The sequence below is a fragment of the Chrysemys picta genome, chromosome 6 (assembly GCF_011386835.1).
Source record: "Chrysemys picta bellii isolate R12L10 chromosome 6, ASM1138683v2, whole genome shotgun sequence".
Taxonomy (NCBI): Eukaryota; Metazoa; Chordata; order Testudines; family Emydidae; genus Chrysemys; species Chrysemys picta.
The window spans coordinates 25,061,405-25,078,550 of record NC_088796.1 but is presented as its reverse complement, the minus strand read 5'-3'; the positions used below and the strand labels follow the sequence as shown (position 1 = coordinate 25,078,550).

Below are 17,146 nucleotides of genomic sequence, written 5' to 3'. Positions count from 1 at the left end.
GAGTGCAGCAAAAAAAAGATAAATGAATGTAAGGGACAAAATTACTCAATATAGTTAAGTCCCAAGCAGATTGTGTAGAGCTACAAAAGGATCTCTCAAAACTGGGTGACTGGGCAACAAAATGGTAGATGAAATTCAATGTTGATAAATGCAAAATAATGCACATTGGAAAACATAATCCCAACTATACATATAAAATGATGGGGTCTACATTAGCCTTTACCACTCGAGAGAGATCTTGGAGTCATTGTGGATAGTTCAGTCAGTGTGCAGCAGCAGCCAAAAAAGGGAACAGAATGTTGGGAATCGTTAGGAAAGGGATAGATAAGATGACAGAAAATATCATATAAATCCAGGTACACCCGCATCTTGTATACTGCATGTGGTTGTGGTCGCCTCATCTCAAAAAAGATATACTGGAATTGGAAAAGGTTCAGAAAAGGACAACAAAAATGATTAGGGGTACAGAGCAGCTGCCACATGAGACAAGATTAATAAGATTGGGACTTTTCAGCTTGGAAAAGAGACGACTAATGGGGATATAATAGAGGTCTATAAAATCATGATTGGTGTGGAGAAAGTAAATAAGGAAGTGTTATTTACTCCTTCTCATAACACAAGAACTAGGGGTCACCAAATGAAATTAATAGGCAGCAGATTTAAAACAAACAGAAGGAAGTATTTTTTTCACACAACCACTGTCAATCTGTGGAACTTCTTGGCCTAGGATGTTGTGAAGGCCAAGACTATAAAAGCATTCAAAAAAGAACTAGATAAGTTCATAGAGGATAGGTCTATCAATGGCTATTAGCCAGGATGGACAGGGATGGTGTCCCTAGCCTAAGGGTGGGCAAATTTTTTGGCCTGAGTGCCACATCTGAGTATGGAAATTGTATGATGGGACAAGAATGCTCTCTAAATTGGGAGTAGGGAAGCGGGAGGGGGTGAGGGCTCCGGCTGGGGCTGCGGGCTCTGTGGTGGGGCCAGAAATGAGGAGTTCAGGGTGCGGGAGGGGGCTCATGGCTGGGGTAGGGGAAGGGGATGAGGGCTGAGGGTGCGGGCTCTGGGTGGGGTTGGGGTACACGAGGGGGCTCAGGCCTGGGATTGAGGGGTTCGTAGGGCGGGATGGGGCAGGGGGTTGAGGGTGGGGGGGGGCTCAGGGGTGAAGGTTTCTGGCGGCACTTACCTCAAGCAGCTCCCAGAAGCAGCGGCATGTTCCCCCTCCAGCTCCTACACAGAGGCATGGCCAAGCAGCTCTGCATGCTACCCTGTCCGCAGGTGCGGCTCCTATTGGCCATGATTTCCAGCCAATGGGAGCTGCGGAGGTGGGGCTTGGGGTGGGAGCAGTGTGTGGAGCCCCCTGGCTGCCCCTACGCGTAGGAGCTGGAGGAGGGACATGCCGGCTGCTTCCCAAGCCCCTGACTCCATTCTCCAGCAGGAGCTTGAAGGCCAGATTAAAACGTCTGACCAGCCGGATGCAGGCTGTAGTTTGCCCACCCCTGCCCTAGCCTCTGTTTGCCAGAAGCTGGGAATGGGCGACAGGGGATGCATCACTTGATTACCTGTTCTGTTCATTCCCTCTGGGGCACTGTCATTGGCCACTGTCAGAAGACAGGATACTGGGCTAGATGAACCTTTGGTCTGACCCAGTATGGCTGTTCTTATGTTCTTAAGGGACAGTTGTGTTTGAAGACAGGGTAGAAGAGCATCATAGAGAAGGAAGGATTTTAAATTTTAAGTGCTATCATGTTGCTTTTTTTTTCTTGTCCTGAAATTACATATGATGAACATAGTAGATTTTTCCATTGTATTAAAACCCATAAGCATCAGTGAGAATACACAGATATTGGTAAAAAGTAATGCTACTCCATTAAATTAGATTAAATACCCTGAGAGGACCTGCTTCAATATGGGGGGAGGGCGGGAAACACTATGACTGCACACCCCTAGTGTTACCTATCACCCCACTTGGAACCCATAGAGGGTATCGTCAAACTACTACAACCCATACTTGATAGGAACTCCATCCTGAAATAAATCTTTCCTGAATCTGCTCTTCTGGCCTTCAGACAACCCCTCCCACACCCCACCCCAAGTTCATCCCAGAAGTAAGTTCCCCAGAGACCAGCACACACCAACTCAAAGTGGCACCAGGCCCTGCCAGAACAAGATACAAAACCTGGAGATGTATCTCCACTGCTACAATGATTAACACCCCCAGAACACACCTTTCAAGATCCATGGGTCCTATACATGCCTATCACAACGTGTGGTGTACCTCATCCAGAGCACTAAATTCCCCACTAGTAACTATGTGGGTGAAACAAGACCATCACTGTGCTCTCGAATGAACTCGTACAGGAAAACGATAAAAGACAAAAACACCGCATCACCTAAGGGTGAACACTTCCCAAAGTCACCGCTCTATATCTGACATATCTGTCCTCATCCCCAAAGGAAACTTGCACAACACTTTCAAAAGAAGAGCCTGGGAACTTAAATTCGTGACTTTGCTAGACACAAAAAAATCCTGGACTAAATATAAACAGTAGATTTATCGCTTATTACAACAATCTATAACCCACTAACAACTCCCACATCCATTTCCCCCCCCCCCTTTCCTTTTCTTTGACTGAAGGGATGTTAACGGGCCGCTTCACCTTGATTGGTCCCTTGAAATATGTGTTAAATAGTTATGCTAAACAATCTGTTCCACCTTGTGTTTAGCTATAACACTCTGAACCGTGGCCTACACCTGTGGTTTTCAAACTTTTTTTCTGGGGACCCAGTTGAAGAAAATTGTTGATGTCTGTGACCCAACGGAGCTGGGGATGAGGGATTTGGGGTGTGGGAGGGGCTGAGGGCTGGGGCAGGGGGTTGGGGAGTGTGGGAGGGGGTCAGGGCCCTGGGATGGTGGTGCAGGCTCTGAGATGGGGCTGGGGATGAGGATTCCAGGTTTGGGGACGGGGGGCACGGGGTTGGGGCGTGGACTTATCTCCAGCGGCTCCCGGTGAGCGGCGTAGCCCAGGTGCAGAGGCAGGCGTCCCACCCATCTTGGCACCGCAGACCTCGCTGCACCTCGGAAGCGGCCAGCAGCTGGTCCGGCTCCTAGACTCCCCCTTTCTTCTCCCCCTTCCCATTATCTTACTATCTCTTCTACAACTTCAAATAAATCACTATCACATCTTTTTACTTTAGTACACTGTACATAAGAACGGCCCTCCTGGGTCAGACCAATGATCCATATAGTCCAGTATCCTTTGTTCCGACAGTGGCCAATGCCAGGTGCCCCAGAGGGAATGAACAGGACAGATAATCAAGTGATCCATCCCCTGTCGCCCATTCCCAGCTTCTGGCAAACAGAGACTAGGGACACTTTAGAGCATGGTTTTGCATCCCTGCTTATCGTGGCTAATAGCCATTGATGGACCTATCCTCCATGAACTTATCTAGTTCTTTTTTGAACCCTGTTATAGTCTTTGCTTTCTCAACATCTTCTGGCAAAGAGTTCCACAGGTTGACTGTGCGTTGTGTGGAGAAATACTTCCATTTGTTTGTTTTAAACCTGCTTCCTATTAATTTCAACCCCCCTAGTTCTTGCAGTGCTCGGGGCAGGGGCAGCGCGCGGAGTCCCGTGGCTCCCCTGCCTAGAAGCCAGACCCGTAGCTGGCCGCTTCTGGGGCACAGCGCAGTGTCGGAAAAGATAGGCACTAGCATGCCTTAGCTGGGCATCACTGCCGACAGTGTTTTAATGTCCCAGTCGGTGGTGCTGACCAAAGTGACCCAGTGCCTGACATGCTGTGACCCAGTACTGGGTCGCGACCCGAAGTTTGAAAAATGCGGGTCTACACTACAAACATATGTTGGTATAACTGTCGCTCAGGGGTATGGAAAATTCACACCCATGAGTGACGTAGTCACACCAACCTAACACCCCCCCATCCCACCCCGGAGTAGACAGCGCTATGTTGATGGGAAGGCTTCTCCCGTCAATATGGCTACCACCTTTTGGGGAGGTGGAGTACCTACACTGATGGGAGCAGTTCTCCCATTGGCGTAGGTAGTGGCTTCACTGAAGCGCTACAGCAGCACAGCTGTATCAGTGCAGCTGCACTCCGGCAGCATTATAAATGTAGACAAGCACTGAGTACGTTTCCCAGACCTGAAGAAGAGCTCTGTGTAAGCTCAAAACTTCTCTTTCTCGTCAACAAAAGTTGGTCCAATAAGAGATATTACCTCACCCACCTTGTCTCGCTAGTAAATAACTAAATACGCAATCAAGGTATATATCATTAATTAAATAAAATTCTCAATATCTTGCTGAAAATTAAATTGGTATCTTACCAAATCTTTTTTTTTTCTTTGTTCAAGCTATCTAGTTTCTTATGGAAGAAATAAATAATGGTAAAATAGTATGTTTTACTGTTAGAAATAAGAGAATAATTTCATATTGGATTGTTACTGCTGTTGATTGAATTGAAAAGTTAGGGCTATATGCTCATCCAGTAAACAGGAAGTTGTCACTCATGCTATCTGATATCAAGTACTTGAGACCACGAAGGTAGAGGAGGGGGAGCCTTATAAATATATTACAAAATGTGACTGGAGGAATGCATTATTTTTTGCTAACAGAACTGTGGGACAATGTGTTGACTTGTGATTATAGTAAAGGACTGTGAGCCAGGCGGATCTTAGTGTCCGGTACCAATTGTGCCATTGACTCACCATGTAATTTTTTGGACAGATGACTTGGTCACCTGCCTCAGTAAAACTATATGGAAAATTAAGTGAAAAACAGGACCCTTCTGAAAGTCAGATGAATCATCTAAGCTGTTCGTATATAAACTTAAAAAGAGTGTGTCAGTAAGCTTCCACAGAAACACATTTTGAGCATTCAGTGCTCATTTATTTCATACGTATCTTCCAGAGGTTTTAATGCAGTGGTCCCCAAATTTTCAGGGTTGCATCCTCTTACCCTTGGCCACACTCCCCCTCCTCCCTGGAGCCAGGAGCAGGGCCATGGCTTGGGGTGGGGGCATGGCGTGAAATAGGGTAAAGGGACCAGGAATGGAGCCGTGGCCCAGGTTGAGCGTGGGGCCGGAGCAGAGCTGGGAGTGGAGTGGGGCTAGGTGGCGCTCCTTCCCCTCCCCCTGTGGGGGCTGGCTGACCACTCCGCTACCCACTAGGGGGGCATGCCCCACAGTTTGAGGACCTCTGTTTTAATGTAATGAAATGTGTTTTTTGTCTTACAGTTATGATCCACTTTCATAAGTGAGTTGCATTGGCTGGTTGGAGTGAATATATAATAATGAGTGGAGCAGCTTTGGGTATCGAGATAATATTTGTCTTTTTTCTGGCTTTATTCATACTTCATCGGTATGGAGACTTCAAGAAACAACATAGACTTGTGATCATAGCAACACTGCTGGCTTGGTATCTCTGCTTTCTTATAGTATTTATATTGCCTCTGGATGTTAGTACGGTAAGATTTTCCCTTTTTGTAAAGTTTAATATGTTATTGCTCTATTAAAAAGAAAATCACAAAATACACTACATACTAAGAATACAGTTATGTAAATCAGTAGAAAATATCTTTATAAGACAAAATTTTCACTTAAAGGGATCTTTTAAAAATTGTAAAATTGAATAAAATGTGCTGTTAGCTCTGTCAAGTTAAAAATCATATTTAAAAATAAGTGAATTTAATTTTAAAATTCACTATTTATGCTGTTACTTTTAGTATTTCTCTCAGCTTGAACAATGAACTAATTTAGTTCATTCTATTTTTTCTAGTCAGTTTTTCATCATTTTCAATCTTAATTTTTTTATGCACTAGTTAAGTGCTGGGATGCAAGTACTGTAGGGATTTTTTTATTTTTATTTTTTTTAAACGTGCCTTACTAGAATTAAGGGTGACAAGCCATGGAAACATTAGCATTGAACTTTGGTGCCAAATTTGATTTGTATCCCTATTCTTGTTTTTCTTCAATAACTATTTCACCTTGTTCTAATAGTTTTTTACATGATTATTTCATTGTCTTCTAGACTATATACAATCGATGCAAACTTGCTGTTAACTCCAGCCCACCAGAAAGCAGCAGCAGCAACAACGTCAATGGATCTTACCCTACTTCCGCTCCAAGGTACTAAGAACAATCTTATTTTTCTGCATCAAAATATTAAAAGCATTAGCATACTTTTTAATTTAAGTAAGCAAAAATGTGCAAATAAAGAACTAGTACCTGTGCCGGAGAGAGTGCACTCTAAATTGAACATGACATGGTGATTGAAAGCTGTTAACAGACAATGTCGTGAGGAACATATGACCATAAGATCTTGTGATTAAGGTATCTGCAGCTCTCAGTGCTTCCATTTTTGTTTATTTTTAATTGTTTTTAATTTTGTTATCTTTCCTCTTCTACTTTGTCATAGGCAAGACAAGAGAACTGAGGTTTTTAGAAGGAATTTTGAATATGCCAAGAGAGGTGCTTTTGTGAATTTTTCTTTATTCCACAGACCTAATGCTTATTACAGTTTTTGACCATGAGAGGGTGCTTCAGGGACACAGTCTTTCGTTAGTATATGTATTAGTTATCTCCAAGACTGTAAACCTCTGTAAATTTCAAACAACTCAAAAATTATCTCAGGTGCTCTATATCTGTCTGCTGGCAGAGAAGAAATCACACTCAGATGTCTGAGTTGTAGTATGATGATAGGAGCACTGAAATTATAAAATCCGGATCTCTTTCTAGCTTTTTCCCTATTTGACCATAAACAAATTTCTTAACCTTTGTGTTTTATATCCATGTTGGAAAAAATAATGTAATACTCTTACTTATCTCACAGAGACGTGAGGCTTAGTTAATTGTCAGTAAGCTGTTTTGAGATTCTAGGATGCAAATTGATGTGTATGTGCAAAATTTTTATTATTTCATCACCCCAAAGTGGAGAATATTAAGGATGTTTAACACCGAAAAGTCAGGAAATACCAGCATTAAGGTGGCATGCACAACTCTTTTCCCCTTGATGGGTATGCATTGCTCAACAGTCTTAAATTATAAGACTTTCTATTTCTCAAATAATGCATTATCCTACGATCTCTTCTACAACTTTAAATAAACCACTATCGCATCTTTTTACTGTAGTGCACTGTACATAAGAACGGCCCTACTGGGTCAGACCAATGGTCCATATAGTCCAGTATCCTGTGTTCCGACAGTGGCCAATGCCAGGTGCTCCAGAGGGAACGAACAGGATACATAATCATCAAGTGATCCATCCCCTGTCACCCATTCCCAGCTTCTGGCAAACAGAGATTAGGGACACTTTAGAGCATGGTATTGCATCCCTGCCTATCCTGGCTAAAAGCCATTGATGGATCTAATCTCCATGAACTTATCTAGTTCTTTTTTGAACCCTGTTATAGTCTTTGCTCTCACAACATCTTCTGGCAAAGAGTTCCACAGGTTGACTCTGCGTTGTGTGGAGAAATACTTCTGTTTGTTTGTTAAACCTGCTGCTTCCTATTAATTTAATTTGGTGACCCCTAGCTCTTGTGTTATGAGAAGGAATAAATAACATTTCTTTATTTCTCCACACCAGTCATGATTTTATAGACCTCCAATCATATCCCCCCTTAGTTGTGTCTTTTCCAATCTGAAAAGTCCAAGTCTTATTAAATTCTCCTCATATGGAAGCTGTTCCCTACCCCTAATCATTTTTGTTGCCCTTTTCTGTACCTTTTCCAATTCCAATATATCTTTTTTGAGATGAGGCGACCAGATCTGCAAGCAGTATTTAATATGTGGGCATACTATGGATTTATACAGAGGCCATATGATATTTTCTGTCGTCTTATCTCTCCCTTTCCTAACGATTCCCAACATTCTGTTAGCATTTTTGACTGCCTCTGCACATTGAGTGGATCTTTTCAGAGAACTATCCACATTGACTCCAAGATCTCTTTCGTGAGTGGTAACAGCTAATTTAGACCCCATCATTTTACATGTATAATTGGGATTATGTTTTCCAGTGTGCATTACTTTACATTTATCAACATTGAATTTCATCTGCCATTTTGTTGCCTAATCACCCAGTTTTGTGAGATCCCTTTGGAACTGTTTGCAGTCAGCATTGGACTTAATTTTCTTGAGTAGTTTGGTATCATCTGCGAATTTTTCCACCTACTGTTTACCCCTTTTTCCAGATAATTTCTGAATATATTGAATAGTACTGGTCCCAGTATAGTCCCCTGGGGGACACCACTATTTACCTCTCTCCATTCTGAAAACTGGCCATTTATTCCTACTCTTTGTTTACTATCTTTTAACCAGTTACTGATCTCTGAGAGAACCTTCCCTCTTATCCCATGACAGCTTACTTTGCTTAAGAGCCTTTGGTGAGGGATCGTGTCAAAGGCTTTCTGAAAATCTAAGCTCACTGTATCCACTGGATCACCCTTTTCCACATGCTTGTTGACCCCCTCAAGAAATTCTAGTTGATTGGTGAGGCATGATTTCCCTTTACAGAAAACCTGTTGACTCTTCCCCCAACAAATCATGTTCATCTATATGTCTGATAATTCTGTTTACTATAGTTTCAACCAATTTGTCTGGTACTGAAGTTAAGCTTACTGGCCTGTAATTGCCAGGGTCACCTATGGAACCTTTTTTAAAAATTGGCATCCTCGAGTCATTTGGTACAGAAGCTGATTTAAATGATAAGTTACATACCATGGTTAGTAGTTCTGCAATTTCACATTTGAGTTCCTTCAGAATTCTTGGGTGAATACCATCTGGTCTTGGTGACTTATTACTGTTTAATTTATCAATTTGTTACAAAAGCTCCTCTAATGATACCTCAATCTTGGATAGCTCCTCAGATTTGTCACCTGAAAAGAATGGCTCAGGTTTGGGAATCTCCCTCTTATTCTCAGCCATGAAGACCAATGCAAAGAATTCATTTGGTTTCTCCTCAATGGCCTTATCTTCACTGAGTGTTCCTTTAGCATCTCAATTGTCCAGTGGCCCCACTGGTTGTTTAGCAGGCTTCCTGCTTCTGATATATACTTAAAAAAATTTTGCTTTTCCTTTTTGAGTCTTTGGCTAGCTTTCCTTCAAATTCTTTTTGCACAAAACACAGAAGTTAACTAAATATAACTTGTTTTAGTGTGCAATCATGTTAGTCATTCAGCCTACCTTAGTTTGAGACATTGGCAGATCATTAAATATATCTCTGATTAAACTACTCTACATGTGCAAATTGCTCATAACTGGCAAATCAAAACCAACTTTTCACTGGAACACTCCAAAACACTTCTCAATAACTATCTCTGTCAAATAGTAACTTTCTTATCCCTTCTGTTCCTACTGCTTTGATACACAAGCAGATAAAGTTATTCTGTAATGAGGAATGTGTTGGTGATTAGAAGCATTTGTTTTTCACACTCCTTGTACTCAGCAGCTTGTGTGGTTTTGCTCAAACTTCCCAGCTTTCTCTGGCAAAGACTTGATTTGGAATCAGCCCATTGAGTGAAAGTTTTTTTGTAAAGATGAGTGACTCTCAAACTGAGTTATAATGGAAATACTTAGGTAACTGCACTGTTATTACTAACTGCTCTGGGTAGAATTTTCAAAAGCTTCTAAGGAAGTTATGCACCCAACTTCCATTGAAAGTTAATGGGAGTTAGACGCTTTCACCTTTAGGTGTTTTTGAAAATCCCGCCCCCTGACATAATTATATAATACATAGAAGGGAAAACAACCATTTACTTTTTTTCAGTTTGGCTCTTTCTTTTCTAAGATCCTGTTCTCTGAAAAAGAAACATTCTATGTAAGAAAAATATGAACATGCTTTACTGAACACAACCAAAAAAATTGCATTACTAGTTGACTTCTGGTGAGTCTCTGATAGAATGCCAGTCAGGACTACCCCCTTTTTTTTTTTTTTTTCCCCCCTTAAGAGAAATTGTCCTGTCCAGATACGTGCTCTTTGTAGTGCCAGTATTTATCAGCATAATTTTAAAGTGGGCTATAAACTAAATCTCTTACGAAATATGTTAGTCATGCAAAAACATTGAATTAAAACAGTATTCTTCAGTGGCAAAACTGAAAATAGTTTCTGGTTAGAAGTGATGAATATCATGATATTTAGATTTTACAATTAACATGTGGCTCTCTGACTTTTTTACAGAAAACGTAAGTGTTTCATACCATGGAGTTATATCCCTGATGGAATTATGCCAATCTTCTGGCGTGTAGTATACTGGACATCACAGTTCTTAACCTGGTAAGTGAGGCAAATAGATGGCAAAGACCACAATATATATTGTGAAAATAAAAGTTACTAGTATTTACAAGACCTTTTAAGATTTCATTCTCAAAGATTTTTACATTGTCATCTGATGGTCTGGCAAAAGAAAATTGTTTTGAAATCAAATACCTTACAACATTATCGTTTCAGTAAAGCATTTAAACATGTTTAACTCCCATTAACTATTGGGGATTTAATGAGGAATATATCCAATTAAAAACCAAAGCACCGATAGTAAAACTTAGTTAAGTATATTTGTCTTGTATTAAGTCCAAAATTAAAGAGTTTTGGTTTAGCAAACAGAATGTTCCTTACACTGACCACTCTGATGCTCATAAAAATGTTCTTTCATTCTCTGTTGTTGTTGTTGTTGTTTCTGTATACTCTTGAGGGAGCAAGCTCCACAATCTATATCTAATAATCTGAGTCAGAGAGATAATCTTAGCACAGAACAAAACAAGCAAACAAACAAAACCATTACTGCCCAAGAGCAAAATGTTACAAGGTCTCTGTTCAGCAGTGGTCTTTTTTTTTTTTAGGGTGAATTCTTCCAAGAAATGTGTGTAAAGAACAAATCCTACATTTCATCATTATGAGAGGCTATAAAAAGGACTTGGGGAACTTGAAAGCTACATAAGAGAAGGCACATGCCTGCAGTAGCTGCGACAAATATGTTTTAAAGGGAAAACAATATGTATATGCCTTGTTTTAGATACATTGGGTAGTGTATTAATGTGAAACTATGACCAAGAGGAGCAAAGCCTGTAGTGCTCTCATAAGTGGTCGTTCTTCATACTAAAGCTGTCTATAAATATTAATCTAAACACAAGTTATTTCAAGGTTTACTGTCAACTAGACATATCTAAAGAGAACACAAATGTAATAGGTAACAGGTTTTGCTAGGAGAACTCTGCAAGTGAAAATTGGCAAATAAGGTAAGATGGAAAAATCTTACATCATTAATGTATTTTTGTTTGGTTCTAGGATACTCTTACCTTTCATGCAGTCGTATGCTAGATCAGGAGGGTTCTCCATTACTGGAAAGATTAAAACTGCATTGATTGAGAATGCAATCTATTATGGCACTTACTTGCTGATTTTTGGAGCATTTTTAATATATGTGGCTGTAAATCCAAATTTCAATCTACAATGGTAAGAGTAATACTATTGTTAGTATTTGTCTTTGTTCTTTAAAATGTTTGTATTTCTCACAATATCCCTGCAATGGAGAAGTTGGGCAGTACGACTCTAACCTAGAATTCTGATTTGCTCTAGATTTTCCCTGAATATACTACTATTTCTATTGATTTTTCGGGAAAAGTGTGTGTGTGTGTGTGTGTGTGTGTGTAATTTGTATATGGTTTAGTCTGATTTCCAATGTTTTCTCTCTAGCACTTGCTTTTCAGATGGCATTTCTGGAAAAACTTTTATTGGTCAGGTATTTTTAGGAAGACTGTCATTAGAAAGGCTTGTGGTAGTATTGTCTGTTTAAACATTTCTGGGATCACATTTAAATTTTTATCTGGGACTTTATCTGCAGTTAACTTTGAAATGGAAGACTCCAATCAATAAATGTCTTTTCAAATCCTGGAATGTAGTATTTACAAAGAAACTTGCTAGCATTAAAAAAGACATTTGAATATATGGAAAATAGTACAAATTAATATAAACCTCTACCATCGTCTCTGGCATGGTAGTCTATTGCTCCAGCAGGTTTGCTGCTGGGTTTTCTGATATATTCTTTGCCCCCTGCATGCCCCCGCCCCCTAAGCTTCAGAGGCAGGAAAGAGGTGGCTCTTGTATGTTGTTTTTCCCAGTATTGTCTGCCTGTCAGCACTCTGTATGGGTACACCTGGTGAACAGCATTCAGGTTGCTCCTTAAAAGCAGAGGTTTCTTGGTGGCTTTTTCTGTGTCTGTGAAAACGTAATTACTTGTGGTCACTCTTCTGTTTTAGGAACCAGCTTCAGACAATTGGGATAGCAGCTGCCAACACCTGGGGTCTTTTCCTTCTTGTATTGTTGTTGGGGTATGGTTTGGTGGAAATTCCACGTTCTCACTGGAATGGAGCAAAAAGGGGATACCTTCTTATGAAGACTTATTTCAAGGTTGCCAAACTGATGACTGAAAAAGCAGATGCAGAGGAGAACTTAGAGGATATTATGGAGGTGAACTAGCTAATTTAATTAAGAAGTATAAAGTAGTGAAGGTTTAATTATTCATCTTCAATTCCTCCTCCTCAAAAGGAGGAACATCTTAAGTAACGTGAACCTGCTTTAGAAAGCTACTGTCATGAAATTATGGAAGTGCCCAGAAATCCCCAGTCGGGGTGCTAGGTATTGTATAAAATCAGAAGTAAAAACAGTATCTGATCTGAAGAGCTTACAAACTGCTACATGGTGGTAATTTGATATGGTATGTCAGCAATGAGAACAGCAATCCTCAAGTGTTGACTCTTGGAACAATGCTGATCAATAAGGGGTGCATGCATGAACACTTAGTGCACAGACTCCATTAATGCTCATGCAGCTTACACTGTTAACACTTCTGTGCACTACTTAAACGTTCATTCTTAAAAATCTATCTTGTAATAAGAGATTCAGGATCTGTTTCTTGGTTCTATTTATACTTCTTTTTGACGAGTGAACAGAAGGTATATTTGTTTTCCAAAGAGATTCTCCTGAGAAATGCACTACCATAATTCTTCATTCCTATGATTTGCCACTGAGCAATAGAATCAAATCTTCTATTAAGAACAAAGTGTGAATCAAACAAATTCAACAACTAGTATTTACTGTCCTGTTCTAGTGCCCATGACCATAAAATTATGCATTCGACACTTGTGGGGATTTGTATGGTATGGTAACTCTTCCTACATATATACGGGGTATGATTAAATGGCAGCAGAAACTTCATCTCCTTATTCTGGGGATGTTTTGGTGACAGAGATACTGACAATTTTGCAGATTTATGAACTGAAAATTACACTCTCTGAGTCTTTAGAACTTCCTATATTCAATCATAGTCTATGGCCTAAAAAGCACTCCTGGCTGGAGGGATTGCTGACAGATTTTGAGGTCCAGTATCTGCAACCCACAAGGACTACAACACTCAGGGTATCATTAGTTCTAGAAAGTAAAACCAGTGCTAAAATGTCTATTATCTGAAAGCTTGTTGTGATTTTAAGGTTTGAAATTTTATGAACTTATTCTGAAAGTGAATGCACTATGCCTTTGAAATTTGAGATTCACATGATATACGTTCTTTGACATAGGTGAAATTCTCAAGGGCAGTAATAACTGTGACCTCAAACAGTGCTGACACCATCTCAAAGAATTCAACTATAAATCTCCAGATAAACTTGTCACTTACACACCAGAAGAACTGTAGATTTTAGTCTTCCTGTAAGAGCACAGAAAACACCCAGATCCTTGAGTAAACTCTCATAAAATAGTTATCTCCTGCATTTCCAACAGGATGGAGGAAGATACCTGATTCTCCCCCATCTCTTTGACCTGTCCAAGACTGGTGCATCACTGAGTTCTTGGCTGGAAACAGCTGTGACAAAACTTGCCTGTGTGATAGGCAGCATCTTCCATATACTCAGCTATTATTGATGCTTGTCAAATGTTCTCTGAAATGTGGCAACCAGAGATGAGAGGGCAATACCTAGGCAGAGGGATTACAGGATATTCAAAAAATCCTTAATGGCAACAAGGGGATTCTCTGAAGGAACCTTTGATGAGTCACTTTCTGCCACTTCCAAGTTTACTTCCCACGTGAGTCACCACAATAATTGAGGGGAAAATGCATTTTGTTTAATGTGCCTGCTTCAAAACAGACCATCAGTAGCGTTTGTAGGTCAGCAACATTCTTTAAAAATTTTGAAACTTCTTACCAATGAATCATTTGGGTTGGCAAGGACCTCTAGTGGGTCACATAAAATTTCCTCTTAAGAGCTTTTAGCCACTTTATACACTGAAATGACATGTAATGTTTGTGGGTTCTGTTGTTTTTGTTTTTAAAACAGGAAGTCCGTAAAGTGAATGAGAGTATCAAGTATAATCACCCTTTGAGAAAATGTGTTGATACAATATTGAAAAAGGTAATTAATGAATTCTACCATTTTAGAGATTCTTGCTCTTTTGTAAGTTCCTGAACATATCAAAACCTGACTTTTTAGCCCCTTTAAGATTCTCATCCAATGTTAGAATTTCTTTTCTTGTGGTATATTTTGTTTCAATAAATGAAAACCTTTTGAAAGCTGTTATTCTTAAAAGCTCAGTTGAACACCAGCAGTCCTAATTATGTTGTTATGAAAGGTGAAATTATTAAATTGGGATTCTGTTTATAGTATTAGGACTTTTTCTAGAATATGGAAAGCAAGCACACACCATTTTTGAACATAAGGTAACTTTTAAAAAAAAGATTTTTATCTTGATGATCTGCTGACCTAACACTTGAGTTATAATTTATAATTTCTTGTTCATAAGAGTCAACCTCTCTATGCAATGACATCTGTATAGTATGGTGTGTATCGGGGTAGGAAACCTATGGCACGTGTGCCAAAGGCGGCACGCGAGCTGATTTTCAGTGGCACTCACACTGCCCAGGTCCTGGCCACTGGTCCGGGGGGCTCTGCATTTTAATTTAATTTTAAATGAAGCTTCTTAAATATTTTACTTTACATATAATATATAACTAAACTATTATTGTAGACTTATAGAAAGAGACTTTCTAAAAAAGTTAAAATGTATTACTGGCACGCGAAACCTTAAATTAGAGTGATTAAATGAAGACTCAGCACACCACTTCTGAAAGGGTGCTGACCCCTGGTGTATATAATTGCTTGTCTTCTATAAATATAGTTTGAGCTATTCTTCGGTGGCTGATATATATTTGTTTCCATATCAAGCATTAAAATTACGTTGCAAAGGATAACTGAAAAAGATAAATATTCTTTCTACTTCTATGTGCTGTAGCCTATTCTGAATTTATTCATACAAACTTGAATAAAATACATTTTTCTTTAACAAGATGTCTTTCTTTATATTCTTAGAATGTGATCATATACATACAGGGAAATGCAGACTCCACTTTTACAAGTAAATCTTTTGCAGTGTCGGAGGGGAAAGAAATTGAATATTTTAAGTGAAATGCATTTCAGTTGCATCCACTGTCCAAAAAATATTTTAAGACTTCAATAAAAGACCATATCCTACTGGTAATGTATGCTCTGCTTCCATAAATGAAGTATTTCAATTATTTTCCTTTTCCTACCAGTGTCCTTCTGAATACCAGGAAAGAATGGGTAGAAACATGGATGACTATGAAGATTTTGATGACAGGCAAAACAACTATCCAAGTGAGAAAAGTCTGGTCAAACTTCACAAACAGGTAACTCGATAAGTTTCTATTGCAACATCACTTCTCCTGCTAATGTATTCATTTAAGACCATTGTTTGTTCTAAATTAGTTGACATTTAGAATAAACTGAGATCTTTAATTTGCATGATATATATATTTTTTTATTCTGCTTGTAAAACCGTACCTGTTTGTTCTATTTCTGAAAGTGGAACAAAACGTGTATTAATGTGTGAAATTCAAAAGGAATATCTAGAGGAATAAAAATTGCTTATCCCGTGATATGTTGTAGCTTGTTGTAAATCGTGCTATGCCTAATCACACCTATGTGTGTGCTGTAATGAAGAATCTCAAACAGATATTGTAGTGAAAGCACACAAAACACATTGGGGAGATAGAGAAAGAAAATGGTGGGGGAAAGAAATGCTCAGTTTTGAAATACTCCTTTCACATCTCTTTTTTTTATAAATAGAATTAAATACACACCATAAAAAAATAGGCAGAAGTAATCTTTGTACCTGTTGCTCCTTTTCAACTTTAGCAGCTAGTTTGTTCAGGGCCTTGTAAGTTGTTCCAGTTGGGAGTAGAAATTGATGATGGAATCTTATTCGGTGCAGTTTTGTCTGTTTACAGGGAACGTACAAAGTCCTGCTTCTCCAAATGCAGGAGAAACTAAAAACAGAAGTAGTAGTTTCTTAGTTAACAGGCCTAAACCTCTTTCAGTCAGCACTCCTGACTCAGAACCTCTCTCTAGGCTTTTCCAAGGGCTTACAGACTGGTGCTTGACTTTCTTGCTCTCTTTCTGAGGCTAAGTCTACATTGCAACTAGGAGGTGTGATTGTAACTTGTGTAGGTATACTGCAAGTACAGCTCCACCCAGGAACCATATATGAGTAGCTATCCCATGGTGCCACAACTACACTGCTGTTGTTACTCAAGCGAGCTTTGATTTAACTAGATGAAAGCTAGCCTGGGTATGTATACATCTGCTACAGTCACACCTCCCATTTGCAGTATAGACATACCCTAAGTCCCTCTCAGGCCAAATCTACACTACAGAGTTCATTTGACACAAGTTACGTTGGCATACTGCTGCCGGCTTTTGTATATCACTCGAGTTCGTGTACGCTTGGCTGTTTGTCGTTGCTGTGCCTTCTCACTCCAAATGGTTGCATCAATGGAAAATGTGATATGCCATAGGTAATATCCCAGCATTCCCTGCACCGCCATCCAGCTCAATGCTTTGTTAAACATTTTTGCAGTGCTTTGTGGGATAGCAGCAATTTGCCCAGGGATTTCTGGGAACTAAAGGTCCAAGTCCCATCCCATAATGCTTGTTCCATCTCATAACTTTTGCATTGTTTTTTTAAAATTCCCACAGTCCTCCATGCTACTTTTCAGTCTCTGCCATCTGCCTGACAGAAGTATGGACCCTGTAGAGCTCATCAAAATTTTAATGACTATTGCTAATAC

At 39.7% G+C, this 17,146-nt stretch overlaps 1 protein-coding gene across 2 annotated transcripts in view; it reads left to right on the top strand.

The window, feature by feature from the left end:
* LMBRD2 (LMBR1 domain containing 2) overlaps positions 1–17,146 on the top strand; it is a 49,776-nt gene that overhangs the window by 4,374 nt on the left and 28,256 nt on the right. The window contains exons 2-9 of one of the 2 annotated variants that reach the window (XM_065598868.1): positions 5,253–5,271; positions 5,385–5,482; positions 6,046–6,143; positions 10,192–10,287; positions 11,296–11,463; positions 12,267–12,477; positions 14,340–14,414; positions 15,593–15,706. In XM_065598868.1, the coding sequence (XP_065454940.1) occupies positions 10,238–10,287; positions 11,296–11,463; positions 12,267–12,477; positions 14,340–14,414; positions 15,593–15,706 (618 nt within the window). In that variant the 5' untranslated portion in view covers positions 5,253–5,271; positions 5,385–5,482; positions 6,046–6,143; positions 10,192–10,237. Of the gene's footprint in view, positions 1–5,252; positions 5,483–6,045; positions 6,144–10,191; positions 10,288–11,295; positions 11,464–12,266; positions 12,478–14,339; positions 14,415–15,592; positions 15,707–17,146 lie in introns of both variants that reach the window. The other variant, XM_005306914.3, reaches the window with a different exon arrangement.